The 15,336-nt window shown below is 42.1% G+C and overlaps 1 protein-coding gene across 1 annotated transcript in view; it reads right to left on the bottom strand.

The window, feature by feature from the left end:
- Nucleotides 1–844: 844 nt before the first annotated feature.
- The window catches only part of NCALD (neurocalcin delta), an 83,081-nt gene continuing 68,589 nt past the window's right edge, over nucleotides 845–15,336 (bottom strand). The window contains exons 3-4 of the mRNA XM_083186963.1: nucleotides 7,831–7,936; nucleotides 845–4,511 (exon numbers count right to left, since the gene is read on the bottom strand). Coding sequence (XP_083043089.1) covers nucleotides 4,414–4,511; nucleotides 7,831–7,936 — 204 coding nt within the window. The 3' untranslated portion in view covers nucleotides 845–4,413. The remainder of the gene's footprint in view (nucleotides 4,512–7,830; nucleotides 7,937–15,336) is intronic.

The following is a 15,336-nucleotide window of genomic DNA, read 5'->3' as shown; positions in this document are numbered from 1 at the left end:
AAAAAAGCACATAAAGGAAGAGATTCAAATGGTCTCACAGGGAGGAAATAGATTTTTAAAAGAAAAAACATCCTTTAACAAGATTCCGGTTTACTTTTCCCTTTGAATTAATACACCATCAGTCATTGAACTGTAACCGGCGGGATTAACTCACTTTGTGATGTAGAACAGTCCGACTGTGACATCTTATTGTGGATACTATGGGAGGTGACAGGTAGCCTGCGTCAAGTTTGACTTGCTGGGGGAAAAAAAAAGGGGTATCTGGATTGTCAACGCAATATGGTTGACATGAATTTTTGTGTTTTTTTTTACTTTGTCAGACTTTACTGTTTGGGTGATAAAGTGCCAAGCACAGTTAGGCACCTGGCCCGTAGCACCATGCACCCATGCAAGGGGATACGGTACATTGACACCAAATTAAACACTCATCTCTACCTTTTCCAGTGTCAACTTTTTTGCCAGTGTCGACAAAGACATTGTCAAACTAATATACCAGACATGGTGTTTCCAGGCACACTCATTGCGCTGTACATTAAATTGGTGAAACCATGAAAAGAAAATGTCAAACTTTTTTTTTAAATCAATATTTATTTCTTTACTTAAGAAAAACAAAAAAAACTCTAAGTAACGTCATTTATGTAAACGTCAAACCACATTATTTTTGCATACCAGAAGTATTCACAGTTTGGAAAATTATATATGTCATGCATTAAAAATGCAGTAGAATTGTTTCGAAGTGACAGAGTATCTGCAATGATTAAGAAAATGAAAACAACCAGTAGGGTGTGGGGGAGTGTGTGTGTGGTGGGGGGGAGGGGGGGTTGTGGTGGTGGTGGTAGGGGGGTCGGGGGTGGATGCATTTGGATCATTAAAGGGAACATTAAGTTCACGTTTCTTTCTGGAAGAATTAGGCTGCTTTCAGGTCCATTTCACCATCTGTTTTTTTTTTTAAAGCTTGGTATTTCATATTCAACAACGAATAGAAAATAAAATGAACTTGCAATAACTCATGCTCACATTTACTACACTTGTTAATCCCCATAATCAGATTAAGCAATTATTTCACCCAAATTCACAAGACACTTACACAATCGTCAAATACACTAAAAGTTACGTCTGTACATGGCGGGGGTTACACTACATGGAGAGAATAACTAGCAGGAACTATAGGCATGTAATACAACAGCAGAAGCACAATGGTACAGGTTAACTGTCCAATTAAATGTGAGCAGAAGGATTTATGGGAGATAAAAGCAAAAACTGAAGTTTACTCCTTTTCTACAAAGTTGCAAGCAGGAAAAAAGTATTTTGCAGCCAATATATTGATCAGAAATGAGATTTCTGGGTTACAGCAATGGATCCCGCACCCTAACAGTGCAGGTTTTAAAGGATATCCATACTTGTGTACAGGTGACTTACTTAGAATAGTACTTCATTCATTTTGATTAAACCATCTGTGTGCATCCATGCACTGTTAGGGCAAATGTACTAAGCCTCGGAGAGTGGTAAAGTGGAAAGAGATTAACTACTAAAGAATCACCTCCTGTTATTTCTCAAACACAGACTGTAACATGGTCGTTAAGAGCTAATTGGCTGAACTGTATCTCATACTAAAGTAGCCTCTCTATGAGAAGCGCTGCATATCGGGGACAAGTCTGATGTCACAAAGCCCCACCCCCGAGGGGCTAAAATTATGCGATTCAAGTCATTTTAGTCCTGTCCCCTCCTTGCAGACCAGCTAATTCCGGAATTTGTTTCAGCAGCTCCAGGGGGGTGCGGAGGGTATGGGGAGCATGCGGGAGACTTGGCCAAATTCCCGGGGGCTGCAGTATCTACATCTACTTTTTTACTCTCCGAGATTTAACACATTTCCCCCCTGGGTGCTCGGAGGACAGTTTGAGAATCACTAGGATACAGAAAACCTATATGCGCCATCTAACTCTATAAGCCCAATATGGATAAAGAACAAAGCTGTACTGTAGCCATAGTAACCAATAAGATATGAGCGGTTAGCAAGGAACAATTATGTGCTGCATTCTACAGCAACCTATCAGATGCCAGATTTATTTAGTCTGATTGCCTCTACCTGATAAAAGCGGATATCTGATTGGCAGGGACCAGGAGGGATACATCTAAAAAGAGTAAAAGTCCCAATAGTACTTTCAAATGGATCCTTAAAGTCAAGCTGAAAACCCTCGATTGCTTTTAGATTATTTTATACTTTGCTCCCACTTTTGCTATTGGACAATCTGTTCTGAAACCGAGGGGAGTGCCTTTTGAGGGTGCAATGAGGACCAAACCAGTACCTTGCCTAGTGCCCCATTCAGGCCCTAAAATATGGATTCGGCAAATTTAAAAACCACCTCAGGCCCCACGTAAATCTGAACATCTCAGCATTATATTATCAATAAAGCACAACTGGCTTCTCGTATGAGTTTCCCAGATATAATAGAAAAATGCCAGGGTCATTCCTGTTTATGTCTGATCGACCCATGGTCAGATTTCAGTGGTGCCGCATTTCTTAAGCTAGGAACATACCTAAAACATTTAAAAAAGGATCCTCAATTTCCAGAGAGATTGAAAAACCTTTATACAGTAGCATCTGATTTCCAGTGTATGCACTACCAAAGCATTGCTCCTATCTGTAATATTATAAGTGAATCAATTTCAGCACCTGGGAACCACCAACATCGACGTGCATTCTGGTTCCATTCACACATGCTGCCGCTCAGCTCGCAGACAGTCCCCAATGCCATAGCCTCCATGCAAAGTCCCCATTAGAGAGAACTTCAAAACATGGCTTGGGTGGTACTGCTAACAAAATGGTGGCACCAGTGGCATTATGGAGAGGAGCCAGAAGCGGAGCCATTGGTAGTGGGTACCATGTTCAGAACTTGAACCAATACATGTCCCTGAAAATCATCAAAGGTTTTTAAATTAACTGTGTTGTACCGCTCGTGTACACACTACAAAACTTACTCGCTATTGGTATCATCAGTTCACAGTTGATAACTGGGTGGGGTGACCAACCGGCAACACTATGACTTCCCAACTGAGAATCAGTGTATTGGCCAGATTATTGCACAGTGTGTGTACCCAGCTTTAGTTTATATTTGTACTGTTACGTTTTGTTGCATTTATGTGTTCCTTACCTTAAAATAATAAAATTATTCTAAAACTAATTTTAAAAGTTAGATGCTGATCTCTAACATTTTTCAAGACCGTTATTCAAGAAAAGTTGGGTCTGAGATTCAATTAAACAGTAACCCCCCCCCCCCCCCCCCCGTCCCTGCAGTCTGCACATTATATAATATGAGATGTTTTTCCACCCAATATTCGCGATTATACTTTGTTCAGTTGCCAGCTAATTATGTGTGGATGAACCTTTTGTAAATATTGCTCTATAAACTACTGACTGTACAGTATACGGATCTGAAGCATTCTATTTGTTAATTAGGGACTCGAATGACAATACACTTCTTAACTTTAATCCATTACTGGGCAATAACACACTTACAGCAAATGCCATAGCTACTGAAATATACCATACATGGAACTGAGAGAGCAGAAGACTGAAGCACATATAACTCGCCTACCGTAAGTGTCATTTAGTGAAAACTGCGACTCTTCTACTAAAAAAAATAAAACCTCACCAAATTGCACCAACTCGGGCAATATTTGCAGCAAGGCCTGCACATTTTTGGTAATGTTTGAGCATTTTTATTGCAAATTATTGCATAACTCCTAAAAAATTACCTGTCGCCTACACATAGTTGGAAGCAGCCATTTTGTGGACTGACTCAATATCCACAGAAATGCAATTCACTAGTAAATACTGTAGTAACTTAGTTGAGGCATGTGTCAGTGATGTCACTCGTTCCTAGTGTAACGGAATTGGACCCGCCCACAAAATGGCTGCCACTATGCTCTGTAGTATTTTGTTTAAATTGAAAAAAAAAAAAAGTTGCACAGAATTGGTGGTGGTCACTATTTAGTTCATCTAAATAGCTTATCATGATCTGCTATTTGTAAGAGAAAAGAAATAAAGCTAAAACAATGGGGAATTTAATTAATGCCAAATATCGACCACAGCCATCTTTAAATTAGTTTGTCAGCTTTAGAATAAAAAAAAATCAAAAATCTTTGAAATACGGTGGACGTCTTGTTATCCTGCAGAGTAAAATGGCATAAAAAAACAAAACAAAATAAAAAAGGTACAACAAATGTCCTGCACCAAAATGTTAACAGCATTCACCATTCTTTGTCATCCAAAAATGAAGTTTACCACAGAAGAGGAAGAAGATACGTTTGGCCATGACGTGTTTTCACCACAATAAAATTTCCTTTTGGCAAAAATAAAACAAAAATTAATAATTTTTTTTTTTTACGGGTTTTATCGAAAAAATAAAATGTTCAGAACTGTCCGGCACTGCTTGGGTCACATTGAAGTAGGCGCACGATAGAAGGGTCGCTCTTTGCCCCTTTGATAAACTCCTCCAGTGACAGTTTTCCTGTGGAGAAAGAAAATGACTGATTTAGTTCAGCCCTAGAATGATAAGTCTCTCAGGAAACGGTGATCAATAGCTCAGTATGTGCTTGAATGGGTTTGAGTAGATAATTCCTATGCTTTCATTTTGCTAAATCTATACAGATTGTCCATAGTAAGGATTAGTGATAAAAGTATTGGCGTGAGGTATTATTGCTTTACGAACTCCAAATATCAGCACTGATGTATTGAGCTGGGAAAAGATTGGAAAAAACGGACTTTGCATACTATGAAATATAGCAGCTAATTGGTTGCCATCAGCAATTTCTCTACAGTTATCAATACTTCATGCATTTACCCACCAGGGACTTATGTTGCCATAGTTGCTGTCCACTCCTGAATTTCTCAGGCTCAATACCGGGGAACTGCAGTTCAGTGTTGTTTGAAGAATAAACAATAGGGTAGTACCAGCAAAAATGAGGTACCTAGTTTGCAGACGTAAAATGTTCTTATCAGAACCAGTGGCATAACAAAAAATTTTGCTCCCCCCGCCGGGACAATTTTGCCGCCCCCCCCTCCCCCCTGAGACAATTTCGCAGCCGCCCCCGTTAAAAGAAAAGACCCCCCCGGGTCTTTTCAGTGTGCGGCCAGTGTTTTCAAAGTTAGAAGCGCTTCCCGGGCCACCGCACGGCGGAAGCGCCTTGTTTCCACTTCACTGCAGGGACCCGGGCATCGTCATACTCAGCGCCGCAGGGACCTCTAGGCTCTCCCTGACCACAGGTACCCCCGCGCCGCACGGACCCCCCTGCCAGCTCCCTGCTGCACCCACAAGCATTGGGGAGCTGGTGGAGAAACAATAGCGCCCGCAGACTCCGGGGCCTCCCCGCCACCGCGGGGGCTGCGGCCCCATAGTTATGCCACTGATCAGAACAGAAATACTGAACCTCATACCAATATTTTTGTTAGACAAACATACAATGGTAAAGGTGCCCATACACTACGTCTATGTATCGCAGCAGTGTATGGTCCACCAAACCCGCTCAAGCACATGCACGAGTACATCACATGCTGTCCTTTCACATGAGATGTATCGCATGCAACCCGTCCCCCGTCTGCCGGGAGGGGGGCCAAGTGTGAGGTCGGACGGGCATTAGGTCTAAACTGCGGCTCAGGTCCGATGCGCAAGGGACTGCGCATTGGACTCGATGGGGACATCGAACACCTCTGATTTGGGCCAATTTCTTGGCCCGATCCATCAGAATTTGGTGAAATCTGCCCAAATCGGACAAGTGCATGGGCATCTTAAGAGTAAGTGCCAACTCTTGGCCACCAGTGTAACCAGTATCACCTGAAAAGCTTCATCTAGGAGGATACAATTTTGAGAATCTACAACGCTGTATTTTTTTCTCTTTGACTTCAAAAGAGTCTAATGAGTTTCAAAGCAAATTTATACATTTCTATTTCTAGGCTTGGTTGAAGGTGCTAAATAAATAAATAAATAGATTCTGATCTGTTTCAGATGGGCTGTTGCTAAGGGAAACCAAAGTCCCATCCTAGTAAATAAACCCCTTCTTGTTCATTCCAGCATCCTGCATCTAAACCCTTGCAGTTCCTCTTCCCCGCCTGTGGTGTCACTCTCTACTGTGGTGCTTCGAGTACAGGTCTGGTCTGCATGGCAGTGCTGAAATGTAGAGCAGACCAAAGCACCATTTCATTTTTTAAATTCCCCACCTTCATCTGTTCCTTTCTTTGTGCTTCATGGTAGAATCCACAAATAAGGACTGTTCTTATTATATGAGGAATTGGGTAGGGGATGTATTTGTCAACAAATGATTACAGTAGATTTTTAGAGTTAGCTCAAGATAAACCATGGTGTTGAATTTTGGGGCTACATTTACTACTCTAGAAAGCTGGAATGTGCTGGAGAGGGAGTTCACCATGCTTTATATTACCCAAAGAGTAACCACTCCCTTCTTCGGCTGGAGCGGCGGCAGTAATCTACCACACTTTGATCCAAAGGTTTCTCTTGAAGACACTCACTCGCAGAAGCGGACATCCCTGGAGAACATAAACTGCCACAGCAACACAACAAACCAAACTGTTTTCAGTCGGTGCTGACCCGGGCAAACGTCAGGAGCCACTTTGGGACAACTGCCTTCCCAGTAAGACCATCTCCAGTATACCACTTCTACTACTGACCATCATCTTCCACCTGGACGAATACATTATTGGCCTTCCCCAATACAGACTCTCACCACTACAGTCCATCATGAATGCAGCTGTGAGGCAAATCTTCCTAGCCAGACGTTCACCGTCTGCAAAACTGCTCTGTCAATCACTTCATTGTTTACCTGTATTCTACCGTATTCAATACAATATTCTTTTACTTACACACAAAGCCATAAACCAAACTACACTAACATACATATCTCTTCCAACCTGACTTCTACGCTCCTCCCAAGATCTGCATTTCTCATCCACACTTATTACTCTGTCCCATTCTCGATTGCAGGACTTTCTTCGACTGCACGCACTCTGTGAAATGCTCTCCTCCAGTCTCCAAACCTACAAGCGTTCCCTGAAAACTCACCTCTTCAGGCAGCTTATCAAATTCCAGAACCAGTCACTTAACCTTCATATGCCGTTCCTATCTAATCACATCCCCACTGTACAGGTCACACATATCCTCTCTCTTTCTTTTTCACATTTTCCATCCTCCTGACCCATGGCCAAACTGCTGGGTCACCGTATCTTACAGCACACCAGTATTCTGGTGGAATTAATGCAATAAAGAATACAGTATCTATCCTTATATCCTTATGTACCAATGCCTATTTCCCTATAGATTGTAAGCTTGAGAGCAGGGCCCTCCTACCTTTTGACGGTCTGTAAATACCTTATTTGTTGTATCACTGTCTCCTTTTGTAAAGCGCAACAGAATATGCTGCGCTATATAGGAAACTGTTAATAAATAAATATATTCCAATTCACCACACCAGTGGAAAGATACCAGCCAAGTGGACTGACCCAACCAATACCAGAGTGTAGCATAAAAGTGTTACATTAAAGTAAGGGCATAGCCTAATCGAATTCCCCCAATTGTCTTGTGTTCAGTTTCTAACAGTCATGTTTTAGAAAAATACCAGTTCAGGGCTGGAGCAATGAGTGTTATCATTCAGAACACATTTTAATCAATCACTGGCAAAATGTTTCCAAAACTGTATTATTGAATGCAGAAAAGGAACAAATATACAGTAGACTTTAAAAGATCGAAAAAGTTTCTATATTGGCCAAACAATAATGTGCCCAACTGGACTAATGGCCGCTTGTAGTCTGATACTTACCATCTCGGTTGGTATCCATTTGCCGGAAGATTTTTTCTGTTCTTTTTTCAGGCGTCGATTCGTCTTCCGGCATTTTCATTACCGAGGACACCATCTTATAGATCGCCTGGGAGACAAAGGTATTTCTTGTGTGAATGACTTGGCGTATTCACAGATACAGTTCAGATTCAACAAGAGACTTTCTACTATAATGTCACATGTACGACGGCGGAGATGTGTCTGTTTCTGAAACGCAACTTACCATCAAATCAGATGTGGTTCATAGGGTGCCTGTGTCAACCTAATGACCCTGTCAGCCTAGACTCATATCGGCCTTCAGTGGTCAATCCAATGGAGACTGATAAACCACCAACCAATCAGCTACTACCTTCCATTTTTCAAACACAGCCTGTGACATGGCAGTTACGAGCTGATTGGCTGGTGGTTTATCACGCTCCATTTTATCATTTTTGAAGCTTAGTACATCTGGCCCAATGTGAGGAGTTGAGAGAATGAGGATCTTTATGGTTATGTACAAATTCGTTCTGGTTCATTGGAAGCAGCAGTTTGCACCTGCCACTGAGAGGCGCTGATGGCAGCCTTGGCCAAACTATGGCCCTCTAGCTGTTGTGAAACTACAAGTCCCATCATGCCTTGCCACAGTTTTGCTATTAGGGAATGCTAAAACTATGGCAAGGCATGCTGGGATGTGTAGTTTCACAACAGCTGGAGGGCCACAGTTGGACTATGCCCGCGCTAAAGGTAATCAGTATGTTTTTGCTATACACAGACTTGTTGTAGCACACTGGGAGCAGCACTTTACATCTGCCAATGGGATGAATTAAAGGGAATCAGGATGTCCTCGCTACATACAGATTTGTTCTTGTGCATTGGGAGCATTAGATTACATCTGTCAGTTGGAGGCCTGTAAGGGAATGAGGATGATGTTGCTGCTTTGTACAGATTTGCTATTGAACATCGGGAGCCATAGTAACCTATAAAATGGGAGGCATTAAAGAGAATCAAGATGTTTCTCCATTCAATTTTTCGATCCGTAAATAGAATTCATTTTTACATCAATGTGATTTTAATAATAAATTATATTCATTATCAAGCCATTGTTTGTGCTAGGTTTACATTGCTGTGCAGACTAATATAGATTTGTTCTTTATTTATTGAGATAGGATTTGCAGCAATTGTAAGCAGCAGCAGGATGTGTTCCTTCTTTTGATCTTGGGTCACTACACGTTAGATCAGATACACTATGCTTGGTGTAACAGCTGAGCCTCCTTATAGGGTTGTTCTTGGATTTTGCCTCTTCGAGGAAACATTATGCTCTTTCAACTACTAAATCAAATCTTGTGATGAAAGAGTTCATCAAACAAATCTGTCCAAGCGGTTCATTGGACATCAACCACACCATCAGCAGCACAGGGTCTTCTTTCTTAGAAGAGCCAGTTTCACTTTAGAGGCAAAGTGGTCTCAAATTGACAGCAAACAAATACAAATACTCTTTAATGTTTGAAATTTCAGTTAAATGAAAGGGTTCTGGGTGTTACTCAAGTTAAGGTGCCCACACATGGGTAGATTTCATATCCAATCCGATGTCTACCCAATTTCCCTTGAAATCCAGAACACCCCTGATTATACCCACACACAGAACGATTGAGTAAAACGATAAGAGGGTAGATGGTTCGTTTAACAGGAGAGGAGCGGGATATGCCAGGAGCCGGGTCATAGGCTAGAGCCAGACCGTGGGCGGGGATTGAGCGGGAGGGTTGCGGGAGATGCCGCTGCCGGGAGATGGGTCATCGACTAGAGCCTGACCCGCATGCAGGGACGGGTGGGTGGGAGTTGTTTCTGGGAAATGCCGCTGCCGGAAGGCGGGTCATGGCCACATTGTTCATCACACTTACACATGAAACCGCATGAAGGGATCAGCAGGCTTGATAAATGAGCTACGGGCACCCGCAAAGGAACATCATCATGCCCACACAAGGTGAGTTTTTAAAGGATTGGTCATTCCGATTGGTCGGATACGGCCATATTGTTTCAAACATCTTATCGTGTTTGAGTACTTTAATAGAACACAATACTATAACAATGGTCATTATGAAGTAATTTATGTGCCCAGTTTCAATCAGACAAAGGTTTGCAGGGCGGAACATTTTACCTCTATTTACCCCCTTAGGAGATGAAATTTGAATACATCCCTGCTTAGTGGGTGGCTGCAAATAACTGCCACCATTTCCAGACCACCTAGCAGGTCACATGATCCAGGTCACCCAGCACCTGCACTGGAAGAGTTAGACAACTGTCACATTTTCAAGAGAACAATGATGATGCATTGTAAGTGGCAGGAAGACGTTTTGTCACATAACTCATAAACAAACCAATCAATTACAACGCCAATATTTATTTATGCAACTCTAAGGACAAGACCTTTCATTTGGAATATGATGAGCTCTGCCCAGGCAACGATATCATAGAAAATGTCACACATTAAAGTCATCCTTCTGCTAGTAATATACAGATACTTGTCATTATGAATACTTGGAGATGCCTTTAGGTTAATTTTATGCGCCAGCTGTCTGCCAGTGCCTTGCTAATGATATATCCAGAGATGATTCTGAAATCTGTGCTAATTTATGTGGATGACATTTCACGTTTTCCCTCTTCTGTTCCTTTGTACAGACAATATGTTTGCTTGGTTCTACAGACACCGAGAGGGGGAACTTACTATCTGACAAATAAGAAAACTGTAGCTTTTAGATTGACACGTTCCTTAGAGAGTAGTCCTCTAAGGATCCTTCCAAGGTACAGGCCATCTAGAACCGTTCAACCTGTCGATACGAATATAATTCAAAGAGCTTTGGGTTTCTGCGGATACTATTGTAGAATTGTTAAAAACATTTCCTACATGGTAGCGGTCATTATAGTCCATACTAGGAAAGGGGGGGGAAACACTAAAGGAGGTTATTAGTTCATCTCCAGCAGTGATTTGGTAATAGTTGCCGGATTACCTCTGTCTGTGTCTATGGAAGGAATTCAAAGTCTCTTTTCTAAAGAGGACCTCCAGCTGTGGCCCTGTACAGATGCACACATTTGTCTTCTGCTAGGGTAAGCACGCTGTGTATAAAGGAAAGTTGTCTGCTGTATATCAGAGCACATGCTAAGCTGTCAATCAGGAGACAAAGCTGTGATAGCAAGGTTGGAGTTTTTAAATGTACAGGGTGCGGAGGATCCAAATGAATTATGTTTTTTGTTCGGCCTTAAAAAATATATATTTATTTGTGGTATATATGAATGGACTGCAATGAATGGAATAAACATTAAATGGAAATCAATTAGATAAAAATAGAAAAAGTCAGAAGAATCCCATCTAATCTCCCAGACTTTCACAATTTTTGTGTCTGGAACACATGTTGCTATGCAAGGAGAGCAAATACATTTATATTGTTTCTGTGCAGGGTAAATACTGGCTGCTTTTGCATGTAGCCCACAGTTGTCGTAAACTGCCATTTAGATTTCAGTGTGAACAAACCCCACCCAAATCTAAATTTCCCTGCACATTCCATCTGCCCCAACCGCAGTGCAGCATGGTTTTGACCATTTGCCCGCTGAAATCAGGCCCTTAATACACAAGTGCCTCTAAATGAAGAGCTGCAGTAAGTGAAATGCGTGGTTACCAGCTGATATAATATCCCGGCAGCTAATAATCCTCCTCCTTTCTCCACCAGGTAAGCAATCAGCTTGAAATGCTAGAATACGTGTAGTCATTCACTCCAGCAGAATTTGACCCAAAACTTGCTTCCTTAGGGCACAATATTGTTTAATTTGCAACTTGCTTTAAAATGTATTAGAAAAATCTACTTTGTATAAAATAAAGTCCCCGGTAGGCGTTCGTCTGTGTTTGGGCTAATCTTAAGAACCATTGGATGGATTTTGATTTGGCTTTCACAAGTCTGTAGCACATTTGCTGAGGAAGGTTTAGGTGTTTAAAACGTGGTACTTGTGTAGTTTCACGGCACGGGTTCTACACTCACCACAAACTATCTAAAATAAACTAATTTCACTCCATGCCAACATGGATAGTTCATACCCCCACTATCCATGTTGGCATGGAGTTGATTTTAGAGCCCGCAGCGTGGGCGAGCGAAGCGAGCCCCGCAAGGGGATTCAGACGCAGAGTGCCATGCTGGCGCCGTGAAACTACACAAGTACCAAAACGTTAATCTTTGACAAAAGGGAGCAAAGCGATGCCAAATTAATAAAGTATGTCAAAGATCACAACGATATATGTGATATATATATATATGTGACCGTGATATATCACAACGATGGGAGTTTCTTTTCTCCAGAAAAATTGATGTAAGCGGTAAGCCTATCACCTTAAATTATAAAAGTCCTATCTATTCGGTCAAACGTAACTCAGAAGAAGAGTGGAGTTGAGCGTTGTGCTTGAGCAAAACCCATCTAAAGCTCAGGTATGATGGGCCTGGTACATGGGCGTAATACTGACTGGCTCCTACACCAACTTTCTAAGCATGCGAGAAGGCATTTAGCTTAGAATTTCCCTTTTGTTGAGTCGTTCGCTTTAAAATACATTTTTTTGTGCTAAAGGCCTCCCGAGATCCTTATCACATTTGCTTCTCTGATAACTTCCGCACGGCAAAGCAGAAGACTTTGCTGGACCATGACAAAATATTGCATTTACAATATCTACTGTACGTCTAGCAGTCAAAGGAAATAGGTTTGTTTAAATGATAAGATCTGTGATGTCTATAAATAGCGGTCGTTCACCTGGTTCTAACACACACACACATATACATAAAAATAAAATTGGTAGCATGTACAAAAATGAATGTAGGTTTTATCATTTAAATACATTTCTTTCCATGGATTGTAAATGCAATGCAATGAAACAGTTATGGGTCCTGCAATACCAAGGTAAATATCTTTTTGTCATACACACTAGGCCTAATTGAATGGCTTTAACGTTGGCAAACAAAAAAAATACATGTGGGAGGTTGAGCAATTCAATTGATTGCGCTGTATATCCCACAACTAGAACACAAACTAGTGCCACAGGGCTAGTCGCTGTGTTACCATGTGCCGTAACACCATCTAACCTGGCACATTAACCAAGAAATGCCGTTTACCGCAACCAAGACCCGGGAATTAGACACGGTAAGGTGCATCTGTCAAGGGATCTATGTAATGCTTTGGATAAACATAAAAGAGGCAGATTTATTAAGCTCGATGAAGTGACTATGGGGCAGATGTATTAACAAGAGATAAATGCAAGGGTGATAAAGAGAGATAAACGTCCAGCCAATCACCTGCTAACTGCCATGTTACAGGCTGTGTTTGAAAAAAGTCAGTACGGAGCTGATTGGCTGGGCATTTATCTCTCCTTATCACCCTTGCATTTATCTCTTGTTAAGGCTTAATACATCTGCCCCAGTGTCTGGTACTTTATCACCAGCCAATGAGCTACTGTCAAGCTACAGGCTGGGTTTGAAAAATGACAGTTGGGGGCTTATTGTCCAGTGACAAAGTACAGAGTAGCCTCGCTTATCTATCCGGTTATCCTGGCTTTGTTGTCTGGCCGTGAGAAGTGCCTCGATATGCGCCATTGCCATTTACTGTCTGCGTTTGCTTAAACTTTACCTGTGTACAGTATGCAGAGCTTCCTCTAGCTCCATATGGGTGGGCTCCCTGGTGGCCAATAATATTGGCCCTCCATCGTGTTGTACAGTAATTATGCCACGAAGACGCTCATTCAGCTCTAGGGACTCAGTGGGGAAATGTATGCGGAGCTTAGCCCAGTTCGGCATGCATTTCTCCACCGCGTCCCTGGGGCTGAATGAGCGTCTACGTGGCATAAATTACTGCACAACACGGTGGCGGGCCAAGACTATCGGCCACGAAGGGAGCCCACCAGCATTTACATTAAATACACTTTTTAAATGAAATAATTGTGCGTACATTGTGACAAACCACGAGCAAAGCCCTGAGCGCCATTAGCAGTTACCGGCCGCCTAATTACATAAGGCTTCGGGGTTCTGCATCAGGTGTGAATGAGAGGACAGGTTTGTGGTGCAGTATCCTTAATGGCCTAGCCATATAAGTCACTAGGTCAACATGCATTCGGTCGACAACTGTAGGTCGACATGAGCCAAGATCGACACATTGGGAAACAGTCCCCCACCGAATTGAATGCTCAGAGAGACCTGCTGCTGACACATTACTTGATAAAGGCACCGCAGTGTGCCGAAACGCGTCGCAACCAGTGTCTATTTTATTGTCCAATGGTGCGGGATCACTTTTCATACAGTACAGTATCATCCACATGTTACCCGGGTTCCAACTAGTGTGGTTATTTCTGCTGTGAAGGATTGTGGCCTACACCGTGTTTTTATTGGAATAAAACCTTTTTTATTTGGAAGAAGTTTGTGAGACTCCATATTCCATAAAGATACCTTTATGTGAGTTGTCCTAAACCTATCTCATGTAAGCATACATGTAAGCACCTGTTGATACTCATTGGAGTGTGGCGACCTATAATTGAGTGACCCCTGGATCTTTCGGGAACTTTGGGAGCACTATCTTCTAATAGTCCCCCTGCACGTTTGGAGGAGATTTTGTCTTCAGTGTTTTATATCCTACTACAATTGTGTATTCTCCTTTCTTTTTACATATTCGAGCCATTGTGTTTGGAGAGGAAAAGTGGAGATCATTGTGGAACATTCCTTTAAGCGCAAGTGGACTAAGTTTGTTACTCCACGGTATATGTAGATGGTCCGGTGACCATCATTTTAGTCTTTTGCTGCATTTAGTATACAGCGCCAGTGGTGAAATGATCTTTTCTTTGTTACATTGGAAGTCAACATGTCTTTAGGTCGACAGCCAAAAGGGATTTTGAATTTTTTTTTCTTCAACCGACAAGTGGTATTTCATGCCCGAACGTCCACTAGGGCGTGGTGGGAGAATAAAATAGTGTGCCCCAAGCATGTCGCGAAGGGACGCGGTGCACCGATACGGTCTCCATGTCGACTGTGTCAACATATGGGCAAAAAAAGTGAAAAACCCCATGTTGACCTTTTGACTGACCTAGCCCATGTCGACCTAATACGTGCGTCGACCTAAGCCCATATCGACACTCCCATGTGCCAACCTTGGCTCATGTCAACCTAATGCATGTCAACATTAGTACTGTGGAACCTATGACCCTATGATGTGCTGGAACCTGTGCTGTATACTATGGACACGGGGTTATGTAATGTTTCCTGGCAGATAAGCAGTAGGACTAACTTTATTTACTTTCCTACATAATACATGACCGTGATTGAGTCCCACTTATAGAGGAAGTTCCAATAAATCACAAGGTTTCCGGGAAGTGCGGCTTATTGTATAGCAGGTTACTATGGTTGCTTTATACTTGCAATTCTATGTTATATGAGCAGCGTTATCACCCTTCATCGGCCCCCTTAGACTCAGAATAGGTCACTCAGCAGCAACAGG

Source organism: Crinia signifera, chromosome 5 (genome assembly GCF_055691185.1).
Source record: "Crinia signifera chromosome 5, ASM5569118v1, whole genome shotgun sequence".
NCBI classification, from domain to species: Eukaryota; Metazoa; Chordata; class Amphibia; order Anura; family Myobatrachidae; genus Crinia; species Crinia signifera.
The sequence above is the reverse complement of the archived record's forward strand: the minus strand, read 5'-3'. Positions and strand labels throughout refer to the sequence as shown.